The sequence below is a fragment of the Bufo gargarizans genome, chromosome 2, assembly GCF_014858855.1.
Source record: "Bufo gargarizans isolate SCDJY-AF-19 chromosome 2, ASM1485885v1, whole genome shotgun sequence".
NCBI classification, from domain to species: domain Eukaryota; kingdom Metazoa; phylum Chordata; class Amphibia; order Anura; family Bufonidae; genus Bufo; species Bufo gargarizans.
In genome coordinates, this window is record NC_058081.1 from 33,101,748 (window position 1) to 33,128,018 (window position 26,271).

Below are 26,271 nucleotides of genomic sequence, written 5' to 3' on the forward strand. Positions count from 1 at the left end.
AGTGCCGCCTCCAGTACACAGTGCAATAAAAGAATATGACAGAATAAAACTTCATATTCAAACTACTCATGATAACAGAAGTTCCACAGAAAGTATGTTTGTCCTGGTCTCCACAGATCTTACCACCAAAACATCAAGGAGGTTACCTCTGTCACCCTATTGCCACCCCCTGGCTCCAGTTCTGTCATCTTCTTTTTCCCTTTCCTCAAAAGCAGTCAAAATGTATGTACTTTTTCAGAATGTGGTGACAAAAAAATATTTTTAAAGTGTGTTTACAGTTCAAAAGTGGTAAAACAAAATACATATATAAAAAATAGGTATTGTTGTAATTGTACTGACCCTTAGAATAAAGTTTAAATGCCATTTATATCACTTGGTGAATGCTGTACAAATGAAACTAAAAAAACTGAACTGAAAACCCGATGCATCTGGCATCATTAAAAAATACAACTTGTCTTCGCTACACAGATGGAAAAAAAAATAAGGGTTGCGAAATGTGAGGATGAAAAAAAACTTGCTTGGTCATCCAAGGGGAATTCCAGCTAGAGAAACTTATCCCCTAGGAATAACTATTAGATTGGTGGGGGTCCTGCCGCTGGGACCTCGACCAATCATGAGAACAGGAGGCCCCATACCCTGTGGAGTTCCCCAAAAATGGATGGAGCGGCTGGTTGGAAATTCACCCTGATGCTCCATTAATTTCTAAGGGAGTTCCGGAGGAGCACATTTCCGACCAACCGCTCCGTCTATTTCAGGGGAACTCCACCAGGTAACTGTTCTTGTGATGGGTGGAGGTCCCAGTGGTAGGACTCCCATTGATCTAATAGTAATCTCCTCTCTCTTGTTGATGGGGGTAACGTTCTGTAACTGGAATGTCCCTTTAAAGCCCAAACAATTTCGGGTATCAACATATAAATAAATAAATAAACTATACAAAAAATAAAAAAAATGCATTTTACTCATCCTATAGGGCAGGGATCAGCAACCTTCAGCACTCCAGCTGTTGTCAAACTACAATTCCCAGCATGCTTCATTCATTTCTATAGGAGTTCAGAGAATAGCAGATTAAGTATGCATGACGGGAGTTGTAGTTTCACAACAGCTGGAGTGCCGGAGGTTGCCTACCCCTGCTATAGGTGCAAAAATAGCCTAGAATATATCATTCAGTCAATCAGTCAGTTGCTTTAAAGGGTATGTCCACTTTGTAGCCAATTTATTGCTTCAAAACATCTAAAATAAAAAAATCTTTGTAAGCATTTTTAATAAAAAATATCCTATGAATGTGTATCTATAGCTCCTATACAGACAATGTATCTCCATGGTAACAGACTACAAACAAACCCTGTGTTGTCTGATGTTTCAGTCACGTTCACTCCCAAAAAAAAAAAATATATACTTTATTGTAATTACTATTTGGTAGGTTAACAAGAACATACGTTCACAATCTATATCACTGCTCAAAACACCCCCATAGGGTACTGAAACCAGACAATGCCTAAACTAAAAGGTTCCACATGTCTAATGCTCTATTCCCCCTGTGGCGGCACTGCAGGAAAATTAAACTGCCAAGGTTCCCCACAAATCACAGATTTAAGCTTGGGGTACTGCACCAGCAGAAGAACCATTGCAATCAGCTTATTATTAAGGGACTTTTCTAATCAGTAGGGATTGTTAAAAGTGGAGAATCTAATGAATATGGTGTTTATCTTTCATCAGTATTTCTACAAAGCTCCTGACAAACTTTTTCCTGAAGGACTCCATCACAACATGGGAACTGCTGGCCGTGAGCCTATCAGAGAATAAAGGTAAAAATCAAAAAGCTGTGAAAAATAAATATTTCTATTCTTCTATTAAATTTGTAGAAGGTTCTGGCTTGTGCTGTGAAGACTCTTCCAGGGTTTCTGGATCTCTTATGACTAGACATGAGCAAATTTCTCTTTGTTTCAGATTTTCTTTTAATGAAAACTTCATTTTATGCAAAGACAGCATTAGGCATGTATCACACCAACGCATTTTGTTTCCGTGTCCGTTCCATTTTTTTGGTGGCTTGGATGAGGACCCATTTATTTCAATGGGTCCGCAAAAAATGCAGAAAGCACACCGTGTGCTGTCCGCATTCGTATGTCCGTTCCGTAGCCCTGCAAAAAATGATTAGCATGTCCTATTCTACTCAGTTTTGCGGAAAAGGATAGGCATTGTTACAATAGATCCGCAAAAAAAAATGGATGCCACACGGATGTCACACGGATGTCTTCCGTATTTTTTGCTAAATACATACGGTCATGTGAATGTAGCCTTAATGAGAGAGTGACACTGACGTAAATAGCTATGGGTAAACGCATGGTTTACGGTGTTAGAAAACAGCCTGTTTAGTAACACACTGCACTGTCAGATTTGTTATGCTCTTTAAAAAAGTTCTAAAAATTTTACATGTTAGAATTAGAAGAAGCAGTAGCTTGTTCTGAACAAGTTGTCCAAAATGTATCCCTTAATGGGGCCGGATGACTGACGGTATTTATACACTCATGGTCGTATTAGAAGAAGCAGTGGACCACATAAGGAAACTTTGCAACAGGTTTGAAACTCTGTGCAATTGGATGACCTTTGCAACCAAAATATACTCTGCTAGTGAGGCAGTAAATATGCTTCCCAATCCTAATCCCCTCTCTTTTGGTACTGCCATGCAGTAATGACTGACAATCACATCCACTACCATGGGTAATTGTGTGCAACTGCTACACAAAGACATTAAGATAAATTATTGGGGTGGGGCACAATATACCGGGTCTCCGCTGTCTTTAAAGAAACAGTATCACTCTTGTACATCAGCTTCAATAGTGTTACAGCTTTCCCTCATTCCCATTTTTGTAACTTCAGGTCTCATGCACACAACTCTCATTTTTTCCTATTTTTTTTTGTGGCTTAGATACGGACCCATTAATTTAGATGGGGCTGCGACAAATGTGCTGTCTGCATTCGTATGTTCGCATATGAGTCCCACAAAAACATAAAACATAACCTATTCTTGTCATACAAGAAGAGGCTTTACGTCAATGAGGCCAGAGACAATTATGGGATGCACACAGTCAGTATCCGTACTTTGATGAACCACGGTTTACAGACCACAAAATACATATGGTTGTGTGGATGAGGCCTTAGAAATAGGATTGTTTTTCAAAGTAACATATTACAATGCATAGTCTACTACCTTTTGTATAATTATAGCCCCCCCAACTGTAAGATAATATGCAATCATCAGTATAGTGTTGTGTCAGATGATGATACTCACCATCCGTCTTATTCCATCCATACAGGCATGTGTGTGGCCAAACCTTATGAAATACAAGCCTTCAAGAACTTCTTTATTGACCTTAGACTTCCATATTCTGTAGTGAGGAATGAACAGGTTGAAATTCGAGCCATCATCTACAATTATGAATCAAAGAAACTAAAGGTAAATTCATTTATACCAACCAGACTTTATCTAAGCAGACTTTGTCATTGAATCACATTTGTTGTGCCCCAAGACATCATCAAAGAGATGCATGATTAAAGGGCACGACCCCCGAAACGCTGGGCAGCATGGGGTAGCAATCAGTTCAGCGCTCTCAGGATTACTATGCATTATAGCGATTTATTTATATGAATAAGGCCTCATGCACACGACAGTTTTTTTTCACAGCCCGCAAAAACGGGGTCCGTGGGTCCGTGATCCGTGACCGTTTTTTCGTCCGTGGGTCTTCCTTGATTTTTGGAGGATCCACGGACATGAAAAAAAAGTCGTTTTGGTGTCCGCCTGGCCGTGCGGAGCCAAACGGATCCGTCCTGAATTACAATGCAAGTCAATAGGGACGGATCCGTTTGAAGTTGACACAATATGGTGCCATTTCAAACGGATCCGTCCCCATTGACTTTCAATGTAAAGTCTGGAGTTCTTTTATACCATCGGATTGGAGTTTTCTCCAATCCGATGGTATATTTTAACTTGAAGCGTCCCCATCACCATGGGAACGCCTCTATGTTAGAATATACTGTCGGATATGAGCTACATCGTGAAAATCAGATCCGACAGTATATTCTAACACAGAGGCGTTCCCATGGTGATGGGGACGCTTCAGGTTAGAATATACTGAAAAACTGTGTACATGACTGCCCCCTGCTGCCTGGCAGGTGCTGCCAGGCAGCAGGGGTCAGACCCCCCCCCCCCTGTTTTTAACTCATTGGTGGCCAGTGCGGCCGCCCCCCCCCCTCCCTCCCCTGTAGTTAACTCGTTGGTGGCCAGTGGGCCCCCCCTCCGTCCGCTATAGATAACTCATTGGTGTCCAGTGGGCCCCCCCTCCGTCCGCTATAGATAACTCATTGGTGTCCAGTGGGCCCCCCCTCCCTCCGCTGTAGATAACTCGTTGGTGGCCAGTGGGCCCTCTCCCCTCCCTCCCCCTCCTAATTAAAATCGCCCCCCTATCATTGGTGGCAGTGGTGAGTACCGATCGGAGTCCCAGTGTAATCGCTGGGGCTCCGATCGGTAACCATGGCAACCGGGACGCTACTGCAGTCCCGGTTGCCATGGTAGCTTAGCAATTTGTAGAAGCTTCATACTTACCTGAAGAGCTGCGATGTCTGTGACCGGCCGGGAGCTCCTCCTACTGGTAAGTGAAAGGTCTGTGCGGCGCATTGCTTATAGCACAGACCTGTCACTTACCAGTAGGAGGAGCTCCCGGCCGGTCACAGACATCGCTGCTCTTCAGGTAAGTATAAAGCTTCTACAAATTGCTAAGCTACCATGGCAACCGGGACTGCAGTAGCGTCCCGGTTGCCATGGTTACCGATCGGAGCCCCAGCGATTACACTGGGACTCCGATCGGTACTCACCACTGCCACCAATGATAGGGGGGCGATTTTAATTAGGAGGGGGTGGGAGGGGAGAGGGCCCACTGGCCACCAATGAGTTATCTATAGCGGACGGAGGGGGGGCCCACTGGACACCAATGAGTTACAGTCATGTGAAAAAATTAGGACACCCTTTGAAAGCATGTGGTTTTTTGTAACATTTTTAATAAAAGGTTATTTCATCTCCGTTTCAACAATACAGAGAGATTAAAGTAATCCGACTAAACAAAGAAAACTGAAGAAAAGTCTTTTCAAGATCTTCTGTAAATGTCATTCTACAAAAATGCCTATTCTAACTGAGGAAAAAGATAGGACACCCTTGCCCCTAATAGCGAGTGTTACCTCCTTTGGCTGAAATAACTGCAGTGAGACGGTTCTTGTAGCCATCTACCAGTCTTCGACATCGGTCTGAGGAAATTTTACCCCACTCCTCAATGCAGAACTTTTTCAGCTGTGAGATGTTTGAGGGGTTTCTTGCACGTACAGCCCTTTTCAAGTCACCCCACAGCATCTCAATGGGATTCAAATCTGGACTTTGACTTGGCCATTCCAGGACTCTCCATTTCTTCTTTTTCAGCCAATCTTTGGTTGATTTACTAGTATGTTTTGGGTCATTGTCATGTTGCATGGTCCAGTTCCGCTTCAGCTTTAATTTTCTAACTGATGGTCTCACATGTTCTTCAAGCACCTTCTAATACACAGTAGAATTCATCGTGGATTCTATGATGGTGAGCTGACCAGGTCCTGCTGCAGCAAAGCAGCCCCAAACCATGACACTTCCACCTCCATGCTTCACAGTTGGTATGAGGTTCTTTTCTTGGAATGCTGTGTTTGGTTTACGCCAAACATGTCCTCTGCTGTTGTGTCCAAATAATTCAATTTTGGACTCATCTGTACAAAGAACATTATTCCAGAAGTCCTGGTCTTTGTCAACTTTATCTCCGGCAAATGTCAGTCTGGCCTCGATGTTTCTCTTGGAAAGCAAAGGTTTCCTCCTTGCACACCTCCCATGCAAGTTAAACTTGTACAGTCTCTTTCTGATTGTAGAGGCATGTACTTCTACATCAACAGTAGCCAGAGCCTGCTGTAGTTCTCGAGATGACACTTTAGGGTTTTTGGAGACCTCTTTTAGCATCTTGCGGTCTGCTCTTGGGGTGAACTTGCTGGGGCGACCAGTCCTGGGCATGTTGGCAGTTGTTTTGAAAGCCCTCCACTTGTAGACTATCTTCCGGACAGTGGAATGGCTGATTTCAAAATCTTTTGAGATCTTTTTAAATCCCTTCCCAGACTCATAGGCTGCTACAATCTTTTTTCGGAAGTCCTCTGACAGCTCTTTTGCTCTCACCATGGTGCTCACTCTCACTTCAACAGTCAGGAGCACACCAAACTAAATGTCTGAGGTTTAAATAGGGCAAGCCTCATTCAACATGCAGAGTAACGATCTACTAATTATGTGCACCTGGTGTGATATACCTGTGTGAGATCTGAGCCAATTTAAGAGGGAATACATGTGAGGGTGTCCTATCTTTTTCCTCAGTTAGAATAGGCATTTTTGTAGAATGACATTTACAGAAGATCTTGAAAAGACTTTTCTTCAGTTTTCTTTGTTTAGTTGGATTACTTTAATCTCTCTGTATTGTTGAAACGGAGATGAAATAACCTTTTATTAAAAATGTTACAAAAAACCACATGCTTTCAAAGGGTGTCCTAATTTTTTCACATGACTGTATCTATAGCGGACGGAGGGGGGGCCCACTGGACACCAATTAGTTAACTACAGGGGAGGGAGGGGGGGGGGGGGCGGCCGCACTGGCCACAAATGAGTTAAAAACAGGGGGGGGGGGGTCTGCCCCCTGCTGCCTGGCAGCACCTGCCAGGCAGCAGGGGGCAGTCATGTACACAGTTTTTCAGTATATTCTAACCTGAAGCGTCCCCATCACCATGGGAACGCCTCTGTGTTAGAATATACTGTCGGATCTGAGTTTTCGCGAAGTGAAAACTCACCTCTGAAAAAGCTTTTATGCAGACGGATCTTCGGATCCGTCTGTATGAAAGCAACCTACGGCCACGGATCACGGACACGGATGCCAATCTTGTGTGCATCCGTGTTCTTTCACGGACCCATTGACTTGAATGGGTCCGTGAACCGTTGTCCGTCAAAAAAATAGGACAGGTCATATTTTTTTGACGGACAGGATACACGGATCACGGCCTCGGCTGCAAAACGGTGCATTTTCCGATTTTTCCACGGACCCATTGAAAGTCAATGGGTCCGCGAAAAAAAACGGAAAACGGCACAACGGCCACGGATGCACACAACGGTCGTGTGCATGAGGCCTAAAGGTACTTTCACACTAGCGTTTTTGTTTTCCGGTATTGAGTTCCGTCACAGGAGCTCAATACCGGAAAAAAACATTTTTATCCTAATGCATTCTGAATGGAGAGCAATCCGTTCCCGATGCATCAGTTCAGTCACCGCACGCTGCAGTTTTCTCTCTGGCCAAAAATACTGAACACTTGCCGGAATGCCGGATCCGGCAATAATTTACATTGAAGTGTATTAGTGCCGGATTCGGCATTAAGTGTTCCAGCAAAACGTATCCGGCTTTCCGGTCTGCACATGCGCAGACCTTTAAAAATGAAAAAAAAAATGTTATACCGGATCAGTTTTTCTGGAGAGAGACGGATACGATTTTTCAATGCACTTGTCAGACAGATCCGCATCCGGATCCATCAGACAAATGCCATCTGTTTGCGTCAGGATTGCTGGATCCGGCAGGCAGTTACGGCGATGGAACTGCCTGCTGGAATTCTCTGCCGCAAGTGTGAAAGTACTCTTAGGGTCCATTCACACGTCCGTTTTTTCTTTCCTGATCTGTTCAGTTTTTTGCGGAACAGATCAGGACCAGATCTGGACCCATTCATTTTCAATGGGTCCTGGAAAAAATCGGACAGCACAATGTGTGCTGTCCGTTTCCGTTGTTCCGTTCCGCATGTCCATTTAAATATAAAACATGTCCTATTCTTGTCCGCAAAATTCGGATCCTGGTACAATACAAAGTCAATGGATCCGCAAAAAACGGAAGACATTCGGATGTCATTCCGTATGTCATCCGTTTTATGCGGAATCCGTTCCTGGAAACACATAACAAATTTTTCTTTTATTTTTTTTTTCTATTTTTTTTCAAAGAAATCCAAACAACTTTATTTGATTATTGAACTTTATACATGTTTCCGTTTTTTGCGGATCCGCAAAAAACGGATGACATACGGAAACATTTTCAGGAACAACGGATCCGCAAAAAACGGACCGAAAATCAGTATATAGGAAAATACTGACGTGTGAATGTAGCCTTAGGAAAACTTGTTATCTCTTTTAGTTTATTTTTTTAATAAAATCTTTTTCCACTCCCCCTCCTCAAGCTTTGGAACGCAATGACAGCAATAGTAAATGATGTCTGAGTGACACTGACATACCTAGCTATGGGTAAACGCACATCGGACGGCGTTAACATACAGCGTGTTTGATATCATATAGCATTGGTACATGTCTCATGCTTTTTCATATTCCAAAGCTTCCAAAAATTGTCCCTCATTGGGGGAAGATGATGTTTAAACACATAACGTGTTATGGGCTAAAAAAAAAAAAATTGGCTTGGGGGGAAGGTTATGGTGGGCAAGTGGCATTAGTGGCATGATGCAGGCCGCAGCCGCAGCAGCCGTACAGAACGTTATGGTAGGCAGACAGACAGCAAGAGTGGTAGAATGGGCCACCAGCAGCAAGGAGAGGTCTATTGATCGCATTCCGCCTGAGCTGAGAGAAAATGTCGGTATTAATGCAGTAATGCATGTATGTATGCTGCTTAACCCCTTAACGACCCAGGACGAGATGCTCGTCCTAAATCACCGGAACTTAGCGCTAGAGGATGAGCGTTCTCGTCCTGCAGTCGTTCTTCCCCCCCCGCGTGCGGTGCCGCGATCAGCAGCAGATTTTTTTTTGTGGTCCGCAAAAATGGGTTCCGTAGTTCCGTGATTCGTGTCCGTTTTTTTTTCCGTGGGTCTTCCTTGATTTTTGGAGGATCCACGGACATGAAGGAAAAAGTCGTTTTGGTGTCCGCCTGGCCGTGCGGAGCCAAACGGATCTGTCCTGACTTACAATGCAAGTCAATGGGGACGGATCCGTTTGACGTTGACACAATATGGTGCAATTGCAAACGGATCCGTCCCCCATTGACTTTCAATGTAAAGTCAGGGTATATTTTAACTTGAAGCATCCCCATCACCATGGGAACGCCTCTATGTTAGAATATACCATCGGATTTGAGTTAGATCGTGATAACTCAGATCCGACAGTATATTCTAACACAGAGGCGTTCCCATAGTGATGGAGATGCTTCAAGTTAGAATATACTGAGAACTGTGTACATGACTGCCCCCTGCTGCCTGGCAGCACCCAATCTCTTACAGGTGGCTGTGATCCGCACAATTAACCCCTCAGTTGCGGCACCTGAGGGGTTAATTGTGCATATCATAGCCCCCTGTAAGAGATCGGGGGCTGCCAGGCAGCAGGGGGCAGACCCTCTCCCTCCCCTGTATTACATTAATTGGTGGCCAGTGCGCCCCCCCCCGGCCCCCTCCCTCTACTGTATTAATTTCATTGGTGGCCAGTTCGGCCCCCCCTCCCTCTACTGTATTAATTTCATTGGTGGCCAGTGCGGCCCCCCCATCCCCCCTCCCTCTAGTGCGGCACCTGAGGGGTTAATTGTGCTGATCACAGCCCCCTGTAAGAGATCGGGTGCTGCCAGGCAGCAGGGGGCAGTCATGTACACAGTTCGTAGTATATTGTAACTTGAAGCGTCCCCATCACCATGGGAACGCCTCTGTGTTAGAATATACTGTTGGATCTGAGTTTTCTGAAAAAGCTTTTATGCAGACGGATCTCCGGATCCGTCTGTATGGAAGTAGCCTACGGACACGGATCACTGACGCGGATGACAATCTTTTGTGCATCCGTGTTTTTTCATGGACCCATTGACTAGATTGGGTCCATGAACCGTTGTCCGTCCAAAAAATAGGACAGGTCATATTTTTTTGACGGACAGGAAACACGGATCACAGACGCGGATGAACAACGGTGCATTTTCCGAGTTTTCAACGGACCCATTAAAAGTCAATGGGTCCGCAGAAAATCACGGAAAACTGAACAACGGACACGGATGCACACAACGGTCGTGTGCATGAGGCCTAAGACACTAACAGTTCAATACAGCACAATACAGATGTATTGTGCTGCATTGAAACAGGGATCAGTGGGACAAATAATAAAGTGAAAAAAAGTTTATAAAATTAAATGTTTACAAAACAAATTAAAGTTTCAAGTAAAAAAAAAAAGAATCCAAAAATAAAGTAAAAAAAATAGAAAAAAAAAATGGGAACAGACATATAGACATATTAGGTATTGTCGCATCTGTATCGACCAGCTCTATAAACATATCACATGACCTAACCCCTCATATGAACACCATAAAAAATAAAAACTGTGCTAAATAAACAATTTTTTTGTCACCTTACGTCACAAAAAGTACAACAGCAAGCGATCAAAAAGGTGTACGTCCACCAAAATAGTACCAATCTAACTGTCACCTCATCCCACAAAAAATGAGTCCCTACCTGAGACAATCAGCCAAAACATTAAAAAACTATGGTTCAGAATATGGAGACACTAAAACATCATTTTTTTTGTTTTAAAAAGCTGTTATTGTGTAAAACTTACATAAATAAAAAAAGTATACATATTAGGTATTGACGCGTCCATATCGACCGGCTCTATAAAAATATCATATGACCTAACCCCTCAGATGAACACCGTAAAAAATAAAAACTGTGCTAAATAAACCATTTTTTGTCACCTTACATCACAAAAAGTGTAATAGCAAGCGATCAAAAAGTCATATGCACCCCAAAATAGTGCCAATCAAACTGTCATCGCATCCCGCAAAAAATGAGACCCTATCTAAGACAATCGCCTAAAAACTAAATAAAAACTATGGCTCTCAGACTATGGAGACACTAAAACATGATTTTTTTTGTTTCAAAAATGAAATCATTGTGTAAAACTTACATAAATAAAAAAAGTATACATATTAGGTATCGCCGCATCACAACCTGCTCTATAAAAATACCACATGATCTAACCTGTCAGATGAATGTTGTAAATAACAAAAAAAAAAAAAGGGCCAAAACAGCTATTTCTAGTAACCTTGCCTCACAAAAGGTGTTATATAGAGCAACCAAAAATCATATGTACCCTAAACTAGTACCGACAAAACTTCCACCCTATCCCATAGTTTCAAAAATGGGGTAATTTTTGGGGAGTTTCTACTCTAGGGGTGCATCAGGGGGGTTTCAAATGGGACATGGAGTAAAGAAAAACAGTCCAGCAAAATCTGCCTTCCAAAAACCGTATGGCATTCCTTTCCTTCTGCGCCCTGCCGTGTGCCCATACAGCAGTTTACGACCACATATGGGGTGTTTCTGTAAACTACAGAATCGGGACCATAAATATTGAGTTTTGTTTGGCAGTTAACCCTTGCTTTGTAACTGGAAAAAATATTAAAATGGAAAAACTGCCAAAAAAGTGAAATTTTTAAATTGTATCTCTATTTTTCATTAATTCTTGTGGAACACCTAAAGGGTTAATGATGTTTGTAAAATCAGTTTTGAATAACTTGAGAGTGTAGTTTCTTAGATGGGGTCACTTTTATGGAGTTTCTACTCTAGGGGTGCATCAGGGGGGGTTCAAATGGGACATGGTGTAAAAAAAAACAGTCTAGCAAAATCTGCTTTCCAAAAACCGTATGGCATTCCTTTCCTTTTTGCGCCCTGCCTTGTGCCTGTACAGCAGTTTACAACCACATATGGGGTGTTTCTGTAAACTACAGAACCAGGGCCATAAATATTGAGTTTTGTTTGGCTGTTAACCCTTGCTTTGCAACTGGAAAAAAAATAAAAAAATGGAAAATCTGCCAAAAAAGTGAAATTTTGAAATTGTACCTCTATTCTCCATTAATTCTTGTGGAACACCTAAAGGGTTAACGACGTTTGTAAAATCAGTTTTGAATACCTTGAGGGGTGTAGTTTCTAGAATGGGGTCATTTTTGGGTGGTTTCTATTATGTAAGCCTCACAAAGTGACTTCAGACCTGAACTGGTCCTTAAAAAGTTGTTTTTTAAAAATTTCTGAGAAATTACAAGATTTACTTCTAAACTTCTAAGCCTTGTAATGTCCCCCAAAAATAAAATGTCATTCCCAAAATGATCCTTACATGAAGTAGACATATGGGGAATGTAAAGTAATAACTATTTTTGTAGGTATTAATATGTATTATAGAAGTAGAGAAATTGAAACTTACACATTTTTTAACATTTTTGGCAAATTTTGTATTTTTTTTTATAATTAAAAATTAATTTTTTTGACTCCATTTTACCAGTGTCATGAAGTACAATATGTGATGAAAAAACTGTCTCAGAATGGCCTGGATAAGTCAAAGCGTTTTCAAGTTATCACCACATAAAGTGACACTGGTCAGATTTGCAAAAAATGGCCTGGTCCTGAAGGTGAAAATGAGCCCGGTCCTTAATGGGTTAATGAAATTTAAAGCCCCCTCGCCAATTTTTTTTAAAATTTCAACCATGTGGAAAATGAATACATGTAAACTGGCGATTAAGAGCCATTAGTGGCATGATGTAGGCCGCAGGAGCTGTATAGAACGTGACGGCAGTTAGGCAGACAGACAGTTAGAAACAGTGGCAAAATTGGGCCAATCAGAGCAAGTCTTCCCCCCCCCCACTTAATCTCATGGTCATGTAAGACCACTTCTTCTTCCTCCCGACTGCTTTTTTCTCACCAACATGTATGCTAAAATGGTGCAACGTGCCGGTTTCATGGATTCGTCTTGCATGAACCTGAAAAGATTTGGGTTTATCTGCCGGTCGAAAAATATAAACATTTGGACTGAGCCTGGTTCACTCATCCTTAATTCTGCTAAACTAATAATCTGAATTTACAGTACTTTTGCCTTCTTTTATGGTTCTTGACCTAACCTCAAGCAGATTAGGGTAGGTGAAAAGTAACACTGTGTCATATAGTATTTGACATGCTGTAAATAATGTCAATATGGTCCCATTTTAGGTGCGAGTGACGTTTGCTCACAACCCTGAGTTCTGCAGCCTTTCTACAGCCAGAAGGCAGCACACAGTGGAGGTGACGGTGGATGAAAACTCATCGACTGTAGTTCCGTTTGTCATTGTACCGCTCTCTTTAGGGGAACATTATATTCAGGTTAAAGCTTCAGTCTACGGAGAATTAGCAGGCGATGGTGTCAAGAGGAAATTGAAAGTCGTGGTAAGAGAGTATGGCTACTGTATGAGTTATGGCAGTCATTTTTAGTGTTGATCACGAATATTTGAATTTTACATTTTTATCGCGAATATAGGTACTTTGAAAATTTGTGAATATATATTCGTAATTTCGAATATTCGGAAAAAATAATTCCCCTTTTTTTTTTATTACATTTTTTTTTTTTAATCAGTACACATGATCCCTCCCTGCTTCTAGCTTGTGGGCCAATAAGAAGGCTGCAATATACTTGACTTTAGGAGTAGTAGTGTTTGCGAATTTTGCTCTATATTAGTTTTTATTTCGAATATTCGCTATATTGCTATATATTCTTGTTTTAGAATATTCCGAATATTCGAAAAAACGAAGTTATAGCAATATAGCAAATATTAAAAAAACTAATATAGCGCAATTTAGCTAATATAGTGCTATAATCTTATTTTTTTATAGTTGTAATTTTTTTCCAATCTGAACTTCAGATGAGAAAAAAATTACAACTATTAGACAAAGAAGATTATAGCACTATATTAGCTAAATTGCTCTATATTAATTTTTTTCGAATATTCGCTATATTGCTATATATTCTTGTTTTAGAATATTACGAATATTCGAAAAAACTAAGTTATAGCAATATAGCGAATATTCGAAAAAAATTAATATAGAGCAATTTAGCTAATATAGTGCTATAATTTTCTTTGTCTAATAGTTGTAAGTTGAAAAAAAAAGGATTATAGCACTATATTAGCTAAATTGCTCTATATTCGTTTTTTTCAAATATTCGCTATATTGCTATAGCGAATATTCGAAGAAAAAAAAATCGAATATAGAGCAATTTAGCTAATATAGTGCTATAATCCTTTTTTTTCAACTTACAACTATTAGACAAAGAAAATTATAGCACTATATTAGCTAAATTGCTCTATATTAATTTTTTTCGAATATTCGCTATATTGCTATAACTTAGTTTTTTCGAATATTCGTAATATTCTAAAACAAGAATATATAGCAATATAGCGAATATTCGAAAAAAATTAATATAGAGCAATTTAGCTAATATAGTGCTATAATCTTCTTTGTCTAATAGTTGTAAGTTGAAAAATTCGCAATAAAAAATTTGAATCCGAAAATTCTTTTCCAGTAAAAAAAATCGTAGAATATAACGAATATTCGAAGTTGCGAATATTCAACGAATATTCTACAAAATATTTGCGAAATATCGCGAATTCGAATATGACCCCTGCCGCTCATCACTAATCATTTTATTAATTTCTGTTTGGCTCAATCTACTGTACCGTTTCTGGTGCCTGTAACTGCCCAAACAGTTGATCGGCTGAGGTGTGCCAGGTGTCAGACCTTCATTGATCTTTGTGCCAGGTGTCAGACCTTCATTGATCTTTGTGCCAGGTGTCAGACATCCATTGATCTTTGTGCCAGGTGTCAGACCTTCATTAATCTGATACTGATGACTAGAAATGGGCAAACTTCAAGTTTTGAAGTTCAAGTTCGGGTTCAGTTTCTTGCTAAATTGCACTATGGATTCCGTTACCACGGACCATAACGCAATTCCATGACGGAATGCCTTTTCCGTCATAATAGAAGTCTATGGCCGGCATAATGGATCCGTCTAGTTTCTGTTATGCAGAAGAGGACTTCTGCATAAAGGAAACCGAATGGATCAACAAAACGTAAAGTTCGCTCATCCTTACCGATGACCTAGTCTGAGGAAAGATCTTTATTACGTAAGATGGGAAACCCTTTGAAACAGTAATTACATTGGCACTTGGCCACAATTTTTAGTGAAAATGACTGACAGTTGTTTTAACACCATCTAAAATTTTTGATTTCCATTTCAGCCGGAAGGTGTTCGTAAGACGGAAATTGTATCCTCGGTAATACTGGAGCCAGAAGCAAGAAGTAAGTGTCCTTCTCTCCATTTAAATTAGGTTTGGAGCTGTTGTTATAGAAAATTCCACTTTAAAACTGTATTTCCTGAAATAGTTTGATGTATTTTGCTTATATATGAGTAAAAGATATTGTAGCAAAAGCTATGTATGCTGTTGACTAGTGATGAGCGGCATAGGCAATATTAGAATTTGCGATATTTCACAAATTTTTGGCCGAATATTCCCCATAAATTAGCAAATTTGAGAATTCAGTCATTGTTTACTTGATTGCGAAAAATCAATTTGTAATAAATTTGCAATAAATTTGCGAATAAAATATTCAACACTATTCGCGAATACGAATATATAGCACTATATTCTAAATATTTGTGAATTTTCAAATTTCGAATATTTGCGTTCAACACTATTGTTGACCTTTAAAGAATCTTCCCCCTCCATCTTTGTGGCTCTTCACAGCTTCAGAGTCCCCTATAGAAAAGTGTTCAGGGATTGTTTTAGGGGGTGGCACACTGGGCAATCACTCCATAGACAGAAACCCTATTATTAATTAGTGGTGCATGGTGCTAATGTTTGGAAACAGAATTTCAGTATTATGTGGGAACTATATGGTGGTACAATTTGAATTGTATATGCTGGTATTATTTTGGCACTATATGATGGTATAGTTTAATTTGCAGCTAAAATGGTTTTCAGTACTTATATGTTGATGGAATATCCTCAGGATACATCATCGATATGAGATCTTAGGGGGTCTGACACCCAACACCCCCAACAATCAGCTGTTTTGGGCAGCTGCCGGAGCCTCAAGCACTAGGCTCTGTCCACTGTGTAGAACCTATGTCGTGTAACTGCAGCTCAGCATTTAAGTGAATGGGAGCTGACCTTCATTACTCCAGCGACGAAGCTACACAGCCGATGGAGCCTTGTTTCCAGTATTTGGTTTCCACTCTGAGTATTGACCCGCACCAGTCTGAGTATTGGACCTGCACCAGTGTGATGAGGATTTTGAGGATAGGCCATCAATTTCTAAGCACGGGAAAACCCCTTTTAAAGCTATGAACCCAATAGGGGCCATTTGTTATGATATCATTTTACTCATTTAGTGCTAAAATCATTTTTTCAATCAGTCTTTATTAAAATGTTTAAGCAGTTGTTGTCATAAAGGGGTAACTCTTTTCCTCACTGTAGGCATCTTACTTTCATTTGAAACCTCACTGTCAGGTTATGTATGTCCCTTATCTTTGAACTACTAACAGCTCAAAAATGGTTATTTAACCTATATTCTTATCAGTAAAATAAGAACTGACCTATAATGATTATCTATGAGGTCAGGAGATTAGAGATTAGGAGCCATCAGCTGAGGGAAAAAGTATGAACACAGAGCCTGGCACTACAGAATCTAAAGTCTGTACAGAGAAAGGGGTTGAACATTTTGAAACAAAGACAAATTTAAAAAATGACGTTTAGCTCTAAATGAATACAGTGCATAAATACAATTGCCCCCCGAAGGTATCTATAGACTTTAGGTAAAAGAAATACAATATGAACATCCTTACAGATCCCTTGTGATGCCACAACTCGTATATAACATTCTGCCTGAAGCCAGACGCACAGCGATTCAGTGATCATCATGCCACCCACATTGTGAAATGGACTGTCTCGGATCAGAAAACTCTTCTAATATGGCGTTGGTTCACCTGTTACCCAATAAACAGCATCACTCTTATGGAAAGGCTTCATTCTCATTACAGAGAATACTGCATTTGTATTCATATGCACCTGACCCAATTGGAGCACTGAGGGGCTGACCAGAGCCCTCAGAGCACCAGTTAGTTACACTCCTTTAATTTTAGTCCCTCCCCACTTCCCCTGTATTGACAGGTCTAGAGTTGTCTTCTGGTCTCAGCATTTGCTCAGTAGAACTGTTGTTGCACTCCAGGCAGCGCAGATTCTAGCTGACCAAGCGCCGAGAACAGGAGACACAACAGCGCAGGTGCGAGATGACAGGTCTCGGTGCTTGCTCAGTTGGAATTTGCACTCCTTGGAGCACAGTAGGAGATCCACTGGGCAAGTGCAGAGACGGGAAGACACATCGCTGGAACTGGTATAGGTGAGATGTCTAGCCCTGGCAATCAAGGGTAATGGGGGAGAGATTAAAGCTGAAAGGGTGTATCAAACTGGTGCTCCAAAGGCTGTGGATGACCGCTCTATGCTCTAGTTAGGTTATCTACATATGAATAAAAATGCTGTATTTTCTGTAAGGAGGCAACATATAGTCATAATCAGGGTATGATCAACCTAACCAGGCTATATACAGATCCCTTGTGATGCCAAAACTTGTATATATAACACAACATTCTAAATCAAGCCAGACGCACAGCGATTCAGTGATCATCATGCCACCCACATTGTTAAACTCTTCTAATATGGCGTTTGGTTCACCTGTTACCCAATAAAAAGCATCATTCTCATGGAAAGGCTTCATTGGCAAAACCATTAATGATGATGGGCACGGATGTTGGGTGGACTTTCCATTGACATTTCATGTCACCCCTTAATTTCTAACATAGAAACATAGAATGTGTCGGCAGATAAGAACCATTTGGCCCATCTAGTCTGCCCAATATATCTGAATCCTATGAATAGTCCCTGGCCCTATCTTTTATGAAGGATAGCTTTATGCCTATCCCATGCATGCTTAAACTCCTTCACTGTATTTGCAGCTACCACTTCTGCAGGAAGGCTATTCCATGCATCCACTACTCTCTCAGTAAATACTTCCTGATATTACTTTTAAACCTTTGCCCCTCTAATTTAAAACTGTGTCCTCTTGTGGTAGTTTTTCTTCTTTTAAATATGCTCTCCTCTTTTACCTTGTTGATTCCCTTTATGTATTTAAAAGTTTCTCTCATATCCCCTCTGTCTCGTCTTTCTTCCAAGCTATACATATTAAGGTCCTTTAACCTTTCCTGGTAAGTTTTATCCTGCAATCCATGTACTAGTTTAGTAGCTCTTCTCTGAACTCTCTCTAGAGTATCTATATCCTTCTGGAGATATGGCCTCCAGTACTGCGCACAATACTCCAAGTGAGGTCTCACCAGTGTTCTGTACAGCGGCATAAGCACTTCACTCTTTCTACTGCTTATACCTCTCCCTATACATCCAAGCATTCTGCTGGCATTTCGTGCTGCTCTATTACATTGTCTTGAGAGGTTGCGTTACCACGATCGTTACCACGATGACTATTAATTTTCACATCTTTGGTTCTTTCAGGTGGAGATCATGTAGTAAAGGTGCCATCACTTGCCAATAAGAAAATTGTTCCAGGTTCACCAACTACAATTATTGTCAATGTACAAGGTGCGGTGCTGAGTAACGACCATTGCTGTTGGGTACCTGCTGATGACCTGTCACAGTTTTTTTTTTTTTAATCTCTCTTAGGGCGGGTTCACATCAGCATTATGAATTTCGTTATTGCATTCCGTTATAACATGGTTTTAACGGAAAATAACGGAATTTGTAAGGCAGATTTAAAAAACTGAAACCTTTAGCGGCCTTCTGTTTTTTTGTCCCTCATATTAGAGGTCTATGGGCAGCATAACGGATCGATCCGTCTGGTTTCTGTTATAAAGAACTTTCTTTTTCATCCTGCATAACTGAAACTAGATGGATCCGTTATGCTTGCCCATAGACCTCTATTATGAGGAATCAAAACGGAATGCCTCTAAAGGTTTCTGTTTTGAATTCCGTCTTACAATTTCAGTTATTTTGCGTTATAGCGATGTTATAACAGAAAGCAATAATGGAATTCATAATGCTGATGTGCACCTTCCCTTAGTTGGTTTACAAGACTATACAAGTGAATGTTCATCTTTGGAAATGATATGTCTTTCTTTAGGAATACCGATTGCACAATTTCTTGAAGATGCCATAGACGGTGCCAGCATAAGCCATCTTATCGTTACGCCAGGCGGTTGTTGCGAACAAACCATGATGAGTCTTACTCCAGTTGTTATCGCCACATATTATCTTGATGCCACTAATCAGTGGGACCGAATAGGAGTCAATCGCCGGGAGGACGCCATTCAAAAGGTCAACAAAGGTAGTATCAGGTTATTTCTTGGGAGGACATTACTAGGAGTTCAATCTTCATGTTGTATCTACTGTAGTAAGTAACCATTCCATATTTGGTCTTTCCTTACTTTCTTACTAGGTTATGTCCATCAGCTCAATTATCGTAAAAGTGATGGATCTTTCGGATCTTTCCCTGGAACAGACTCTGGCACATGGTAGCTATGATATCTTCTTTTAGGGTCATTGATAGTATATTCTTCTGTAGGATTATTAACTTTTTCATATTAATTCCAGTATTGCTTTGTCTTTAGGCTCACCGCTTATATTCTCAAAGTTTTTGCTATGGCTAAGAGTATTACCAACATTCGTGATGATAAACTGTGTGAGTCTGTGAAGTGGCTTGTTTTGACGAAGCAGAAGCCGGATGGGATGTTCACTGAGAAGATTCCTATTAGTAGTCAATATTCAAGGGTAAGAACTTCACATAAACACATAACATGCAAGTTTTACGTTATTCACTGCCAGAAGGTTGAGGTAAGCAAGACTTAAAGAGCATATGTCAGCATGATCAACCCTACTAAACCAGGAATAAAGCCTGCTAGGGTTGATCATGCTGATAAAAATGATAACCTGATCATGATTATCTGTTGCTTCATTACAGAGAATACTGCATTTCTATTCATATACACCTGACCCAATTGGAGCACTGAGGGGCTGACCAGAGCACCAGTTGGTTACACTCATTTAGCTTTAGTTCCTCCCCACTTTCCCTGGATTGACAGGTCTACACTTGTCTTCTGGTCTCAGCATTTGCTCAGTGGATCTCTTGCTGCACTCCAGGCAGTGCAGATTCTAGCTGAGCAAGCGCCGAGACCAGAGGATACAACAGTGCAGGTGCAAGATGACAGGTCTCGGTGCTGGTTCAGTTGGAATTTGCAGTAACCAGAAGACACAGCGCAGGAACAAGAAGACTGGTATAGATGACATGTCTAGCTCTGGCAATCAAGGGGAATGGGGGAGAGACTAAAGCTGAAAGTGTGTAACAAACTGGTGCTCCAAGGGCTGTGGCTGGCCCCTCTATGCTCAAAAAAAAATCACAGCTAAGACAGTAACCCGTCAAAGGGAAGATATCCTTATATTGGTGTAATTTCAAGTATCACTATCACAGAGTACCACTATAATATAACATTTTACATTTATTGTACAATTAAAATAACCCCACATACAACACGTGTTAAACAAAACAAAAATTGATGTGTGGTCATCAATCTTCCATGATGTAGGAAGGGGCAGTGTCCTGCCCTGCTCGGGCTACGTGCGGAGGTCTGCCAGATTAGCAGCACGTGTCTAGTCTTTTGTTTTGTTTTGGAGTCGAGCTAGATCTGCCTCCCTTCAGGTGCACTGGGTGGGGTCGTTGGTTTAAATTACACTTACTCCCAGTGTTCTGTGCAGGTTATAGCTTCTTTCTGGCTCTGTGAAAGGAAAGAAGGAAGGATTGGCTTTTCCTGCTCAGAAAAGATAAGTTGGTTGTTGTTTTCTTATTGTTTACTGTCTAGACTGTTAGAGAGACGCCTGTCCCCTCCAGGTTCTGAGGGAGCAGGCTGGCTCTATTCCCCTTCACCATCTTAGGGATTTTAGGGTATTATCAGCCCAGGCACGAGGACATGTTATTCCCACCTTAAGGGTCTGAACGTGGCCATAGCAGTATAGGGAGAGCTGGTAGGGATGTGTCAGGAGGTGACCCTGAACCCCAGCTTCTTGCCTAGATACTTTTTTGTTTATTTTTCTGTGTATGTGATAGCCTGTCCGTCGTGACAGGCAGTCCCATAGGCAGGGCAGTGGTCCTAACTTGGGGATCTCTCCCTACTATTCACCCTATATTTGTGTCCCTGCCTAAAAAACTCAATGGCCGCCCTGATAGGGGCGGTCCCGTATTCAGGAACCTGAAAACAGGTGATACAGACCCACCCTGATGAGGTGGTATAATCTAGATACACAAAAAAAAAAAATGCGGAATGTATCAAAGATATTTTTACTAAAATATGATGATGGAGTTCATATACCCACAGTGAAGACTACTATGAACAAAGCAACCGTCCAAAAAGATGCTAAGTACACTTTTAACTCTATTGTATATTATTAGAAGGGCTCCTCAATAGTTGAAAAATACCAACATATATTTGTTAGGTCCCTTGATTCCAATGTGTTTCACCCAGTATGATAAATCAGGCTCATCAGGGGACACTCAACAAGTGTCCCAATTGGCATCAGACAGGTATAAATAGAGTAGTAGACATTCAATGCTAGCAATATACCAATAGTTAAGGGTGGGCTTGTATCACCTGTTTTCAGGGCCATCCTAGGGTATTTAGGAGGTTTCTGAATACGGGATCGCCCCTGTTGGGGCATCTATTCCATTTTTTAGGCAGATACACAAATATAGGGTGAATAGGGAGAGATCCCCAAGTTAGGACCACTACCCTGCCTATGAGACTGCCCCTTCCTGCATCATGGAAGATTGATGACCACCGAGTCCCGACTGTATGCACGTGCCCTCTATGCTCTAGTTAGGTCATCTGCATATGAATTAAAATGCAGTATTTTCTGTAGGGAGGCAATGTATAGTCTAGATCAGGGTGTGATTAACCTAACCAGGCTATATGTGTGGAGGAGGAATAATTTTATGAACAACTGTTTTAACATTTTTACAAAATAATTAGCTTCATGACTAATTACTTCGTCACGAAGCGGAGTTCAATCACAGGGAGCTGCGATAGTGCTGCTGCCCATCATTGTACCCCTCAAATACCACATTAATACATGATAGCGACATCTCAGTGTAAAAACTGTGTAAAATTAAAACTAAAAAAACCTTCCCAGCATGTTTGTAACGATCATTTTCTTCCTGCAGGCAGAGAAGCAGATCCTGTAAAAATTATCTTTAATCCCCTGACCAGATAAGAACCATTTGGCCCATCTAGTCTGCCCAATATACTAAATACTATGGATAGCCCCTGGCCCTATCTTATATGAAGGATGGCCTTATGCCTATCCCATGCATGCTTAAACTCCTCCACTGTATTTGCAGCTACCACTTATGCAGGAAGGCTATTCCATGCATCCACTACTCTCTCAGTAAAGTAATACTTCCTGATATTACTTTTAAACCTTTGCCCCTCTAATTTAAAACTATGTCCTCTTGTAGCAGTTTTTCTTCTTTTAAATATTCTTCCCTCTTTTACCTTGTTGATTCCCTTTATGTATTTAGAAGTTTCTATCATATCCCCTCTGTCTTGTCTTTCTTCCAAGCTATACATGTTAAGGTCCTTTAATCTTTCCTGGTAAGTTTTATCCTGCAATCCATGTACCAGTTTAGTAGCTCTTCTCTGAACTCTCTCCAAAGTATCAATATCCTTCTGGAGATATGGTCTCCAGTACTGAGCACAATACTCCAAATGAGGTCTCACTAGTGCTCTGTAGAGCGGCATGAGCACCTCCCTCTTTCTACTGGTAATTCCTCTTGTTATACACCCAAGCATTCTGCTAGCATTTCCTGCTGCTCTGTGACATTGTCTGCCTACCTTTAAGTCTTCTGAAATAATGATCCCTAAATCCCTTTCCTCAGATACTGAGGTTAGGACTGTATCACTGATTTTATATTCTGCTCTTGGGTTTTTATGTCCCAGGTGCATTATCTTGCACTTATCAGCATTACATTTTAGTTGCCAGATTTTGGACCATTCCTCTAGTTTTCCTAAGTCCTTTTCCATTTGGTGTATTCCTCCAGGAACATCAACCCTGTTACAAATCTTTGTGTCATCAGCAAAAGGTCACACCTTACCATTGAGGCCTTCTGCAATTTCGCTGATAAAGATATTAAACAATATGGGTCCCAGAACAGATCCCTGAGGTACCCCACTGGTAACAAGACCTTGGTCTGAATATACTCCATTGACTACAACCCTCTGTTGCCTGTCCCTCAGCCACTGCCTAATACATTCAACAATATGGGAGTCCAAGCCCAATGACTGCACTTTATTGATAAGCCTTCTATGTGGGACAGTATGAAAAGCCTTACTAAAGTCTAGATAAGCGATGTCTACTGCACCTCCTCCATCTATTATTTTAGTCACCCAATCAAAAAAATCAATAAGATTAGTTTGACATGATCTCCCTGAAGTAAACCCATGCTGTTTTTCATCTTTCAATCCATGGGATTTTAGATGGTCCACAATCATCTCCTTAAGTATGGTTTCCATTAATTTCCCCACTATTGATGTCAGGCTTACTGGCCTATAGTTGCCCGATTCCTCCCTACTACCTTTCTTGTGAATGGGCACAACATTTGCTAATTTCCAATCTTCTGGGACGACTCCTGTTGCCAGTGATTGGTTAAGTAAATTTGTTAATGGTTTTGCTAGTTCACCGCTGAGCTCTTTTAATAGCTTTGGGTGTATCCCATCAGGCCCCTGTGACTTATTTGTATTAATTTTAGACAGTTGACCTAGAACCTCTTCCTCTGTAAAGACACATGCGTCAAATGATTCATTAGTCTTCTTTCCTAACTGAGGTCCTTCTCCTGCATTTTCCTTTGTAAAAACTGAACAGAAGTATTCATTGAGGCAGTCAGCTAGTTCTTTGTCTTCTTCCATATACCTTACTTCTTTAGTTTTTAATTTGGTAATTCCTTGTTTTAGTTTCCTTTTTTCATTTATGTATCTGAAGAATGCCTTATCGCCTTTTTTCCCTTACTGAGCTAATTTCTCTTCTGCCTGTGCTTTAGAAGCTCTTATAACTTGTTTGGCCTCTCTCTGCCTAATCTTATAAATGTGTCTGTCATCCTCGTTTTGTTTTATTTTTATAATTCCTAAATGCTATCTTTTTGTTTTTAATGATTTTGGCCACTTCTGCTGAGTACCACAGTTGTCTCTTCCTTTTTTTTCTTTTACTGACAAGCCTAATGCAATTTTCTGTTGCCTTCAATAGTGCCACTTTTAAGTAGTCCCATTTCTCCTGGACTCCAATGAAACTGTTCCCGTCTGATAGGGACTCGTATACCACTATTCTAATTTTAGAAAAGTCTGTTTTTCTAAAATCTAAAACTTTTGTTTTTGTGTGGTGTGACTCAGTCACTGTACTTATAGTAAACCACACTGACTGGTGATCACTAGATCCCAAGCTTTCCACTACAGTGTTATTCTGACATTGACTAGCAGGCTGCGCCAGAGAGGCACAGCCTGCTGGAAACTACTCAAGGCGGGTCTGGGGCCTACATCATTCCCTTGCCAGCTTTTTGGTTTTAACTTTCTTTATTATTATTCCAATAGTAACAAACTATTTCATAAACACATATCAATATTAAGATCATTTTCCAGCCCAAAGCCTTCCCCCGAATTCCCTCCCCCTCCCATCCCATGATGTGTCCTACTTCACCAGCCCTCCGTAACATGACCGAGGAATGATGGAGAAGGATGGTGAGCAGAGAGAGCTCTATAGATTCCATTCACCCCAAATTCTACTCCATTTTACCTCTTTGCTTATAAAGAATATGTTCATATCTCTTGTTGGTATTTACCAAATTTAACCATGTATTAATACTAGGAGCATCTCGCGCAAACCAAGAGCGTGCTATTAGGAGTCTTGCCAGAAACATTATTTTAACCGCAGGATTGCGGCGAATTCCTAGAATATATTTTTTTTGGGCACAAGTTAGCGGAATATTTTTTTTTTCTCTTACAAAATCATTTTCCGCTAACTTGTGCCCAAAAAAAATATTCTAGGAACTCACCATGCCCCTCACAGAATACCTTGGGGTGTCTTCTTTCCAAAATGGGGTCACTTGTGGGGTATTTATACTGCCCTGGCATTTTAGGGGCCATAAAGCGTGAGAAGAAGTTTGGAATCCAAATGCCTAAAAATGCCCTCCTAAAAGGTACTCATTGGCATTTGGGCCCCTTTGCGCACCTAGGCTGCTCTCTAAAAGACAACTTTTACCACATTTTTATACAAAGTTGTCATTTGACAGAGATATTTCTCTCACCCAGCATGGGTATATGTGAAAATACACCCCAAAACACATTGCCCTACTTCTCCTGAGTACGAGTGTTACCACATGTGTGTCACTTTTTTGCAGCCTAGGTGCGTAAAGGGGCCGAACATCCAACGAGTACCTTTAGGCTTTACTGGGTTGCTCACAATTTAGCCCCGCCTAAAATGCCAGAGCAGTAAACACACCTTACAAATGACCCTATTTCGGAAAGTAGACACCCCAAGGTATTCACTGAGGGGCATATTGAGTCCATGAAAGATTTAACTTTTTGTCACAAGTTAGCGGAAAGGGAGACTTTGTGAGGAAAGAAAATCTATTTCCGCTAACCTGTGCCAAATAAAAAACTTCTATGAACTCGCCATGCCCCTCACGGAATACCTTGGGGTGTTTTCTTTCCAAAATGGGGTCACATGTGCGGTATTTATACTGTTCTGGCATTTTAGGGGCCCTAAAGCTTGAGAATCCAAATGCCTAAAAATGCCCTCCTAAAAGATACTCATTAGAATTTGGGCCCCTTTGCGCATCTAGGCTGCAAAAAAGTGTCACACATGTGGTATCGTCGTACTCAGGAGAAGTAGAGCAATGTGTTTTGGGGTGTATTTTTACATATACCCATGCTGGGTGAGAGAAATATCGCTGTCAAATGACAACTTTGTATGAAAGAATGGGAAAAGTTGTTTTTTACAGAGATATTTATCTCACCCAGCATGGGTATATGTAAAAATACACCCCAAAACACATTGCCCTACTTCTCCTGAATACGGCGATACCACATGTGTGACACTTTTTTGCAGTCTAGGTGCGCAAAGGGGCCCAAATTCTAAAGAGCACTTTTAGGATTTCACAGGGCATTTTTTACGCATTTGGATTCCAAACTACTTCTCACGCTTTTGGTCCCCTAAAATGCCAGGGCAGTATAAATACCCCACAAGTGACCCCATTTTGGAAAGAAGACACACC

The 26,271-nt window shown here is 40.9% G+C and overlaps 1 protein-coding gene across 1 annotated transcript in view; it reads left to right on the forward strand.

The window, feature by feature from the left end:
* Nucleotides 1-26,271, forward strand: part of LOC122927157 (venom factor-like) — a 150,633-nt gene that overhangs the window by 44,641 nt on the left and 79,721 nt on the right. Inside the window, 8 exon segments of the mRNA XM_044278754.1 lie at nt 1,717-1,805; nt 3,315-3,454; nt 13,078-13,290; nt 15,138-15,198; nt 18,462-18,548; nt 19,087-19,290; nt 19,402-19,477; nt 19,574-19,733. Coding sequence (XP_044134689.1) covers nt 1,717-1,805; nt 3,315-3,454; nt 13,078-13,290; nt 15,138-15,198; nt 18,462-18,548; nt 19,087-19,290; nt 19,402-19,477; nt 19,574-19,733 — 1,030 coding nt within the window.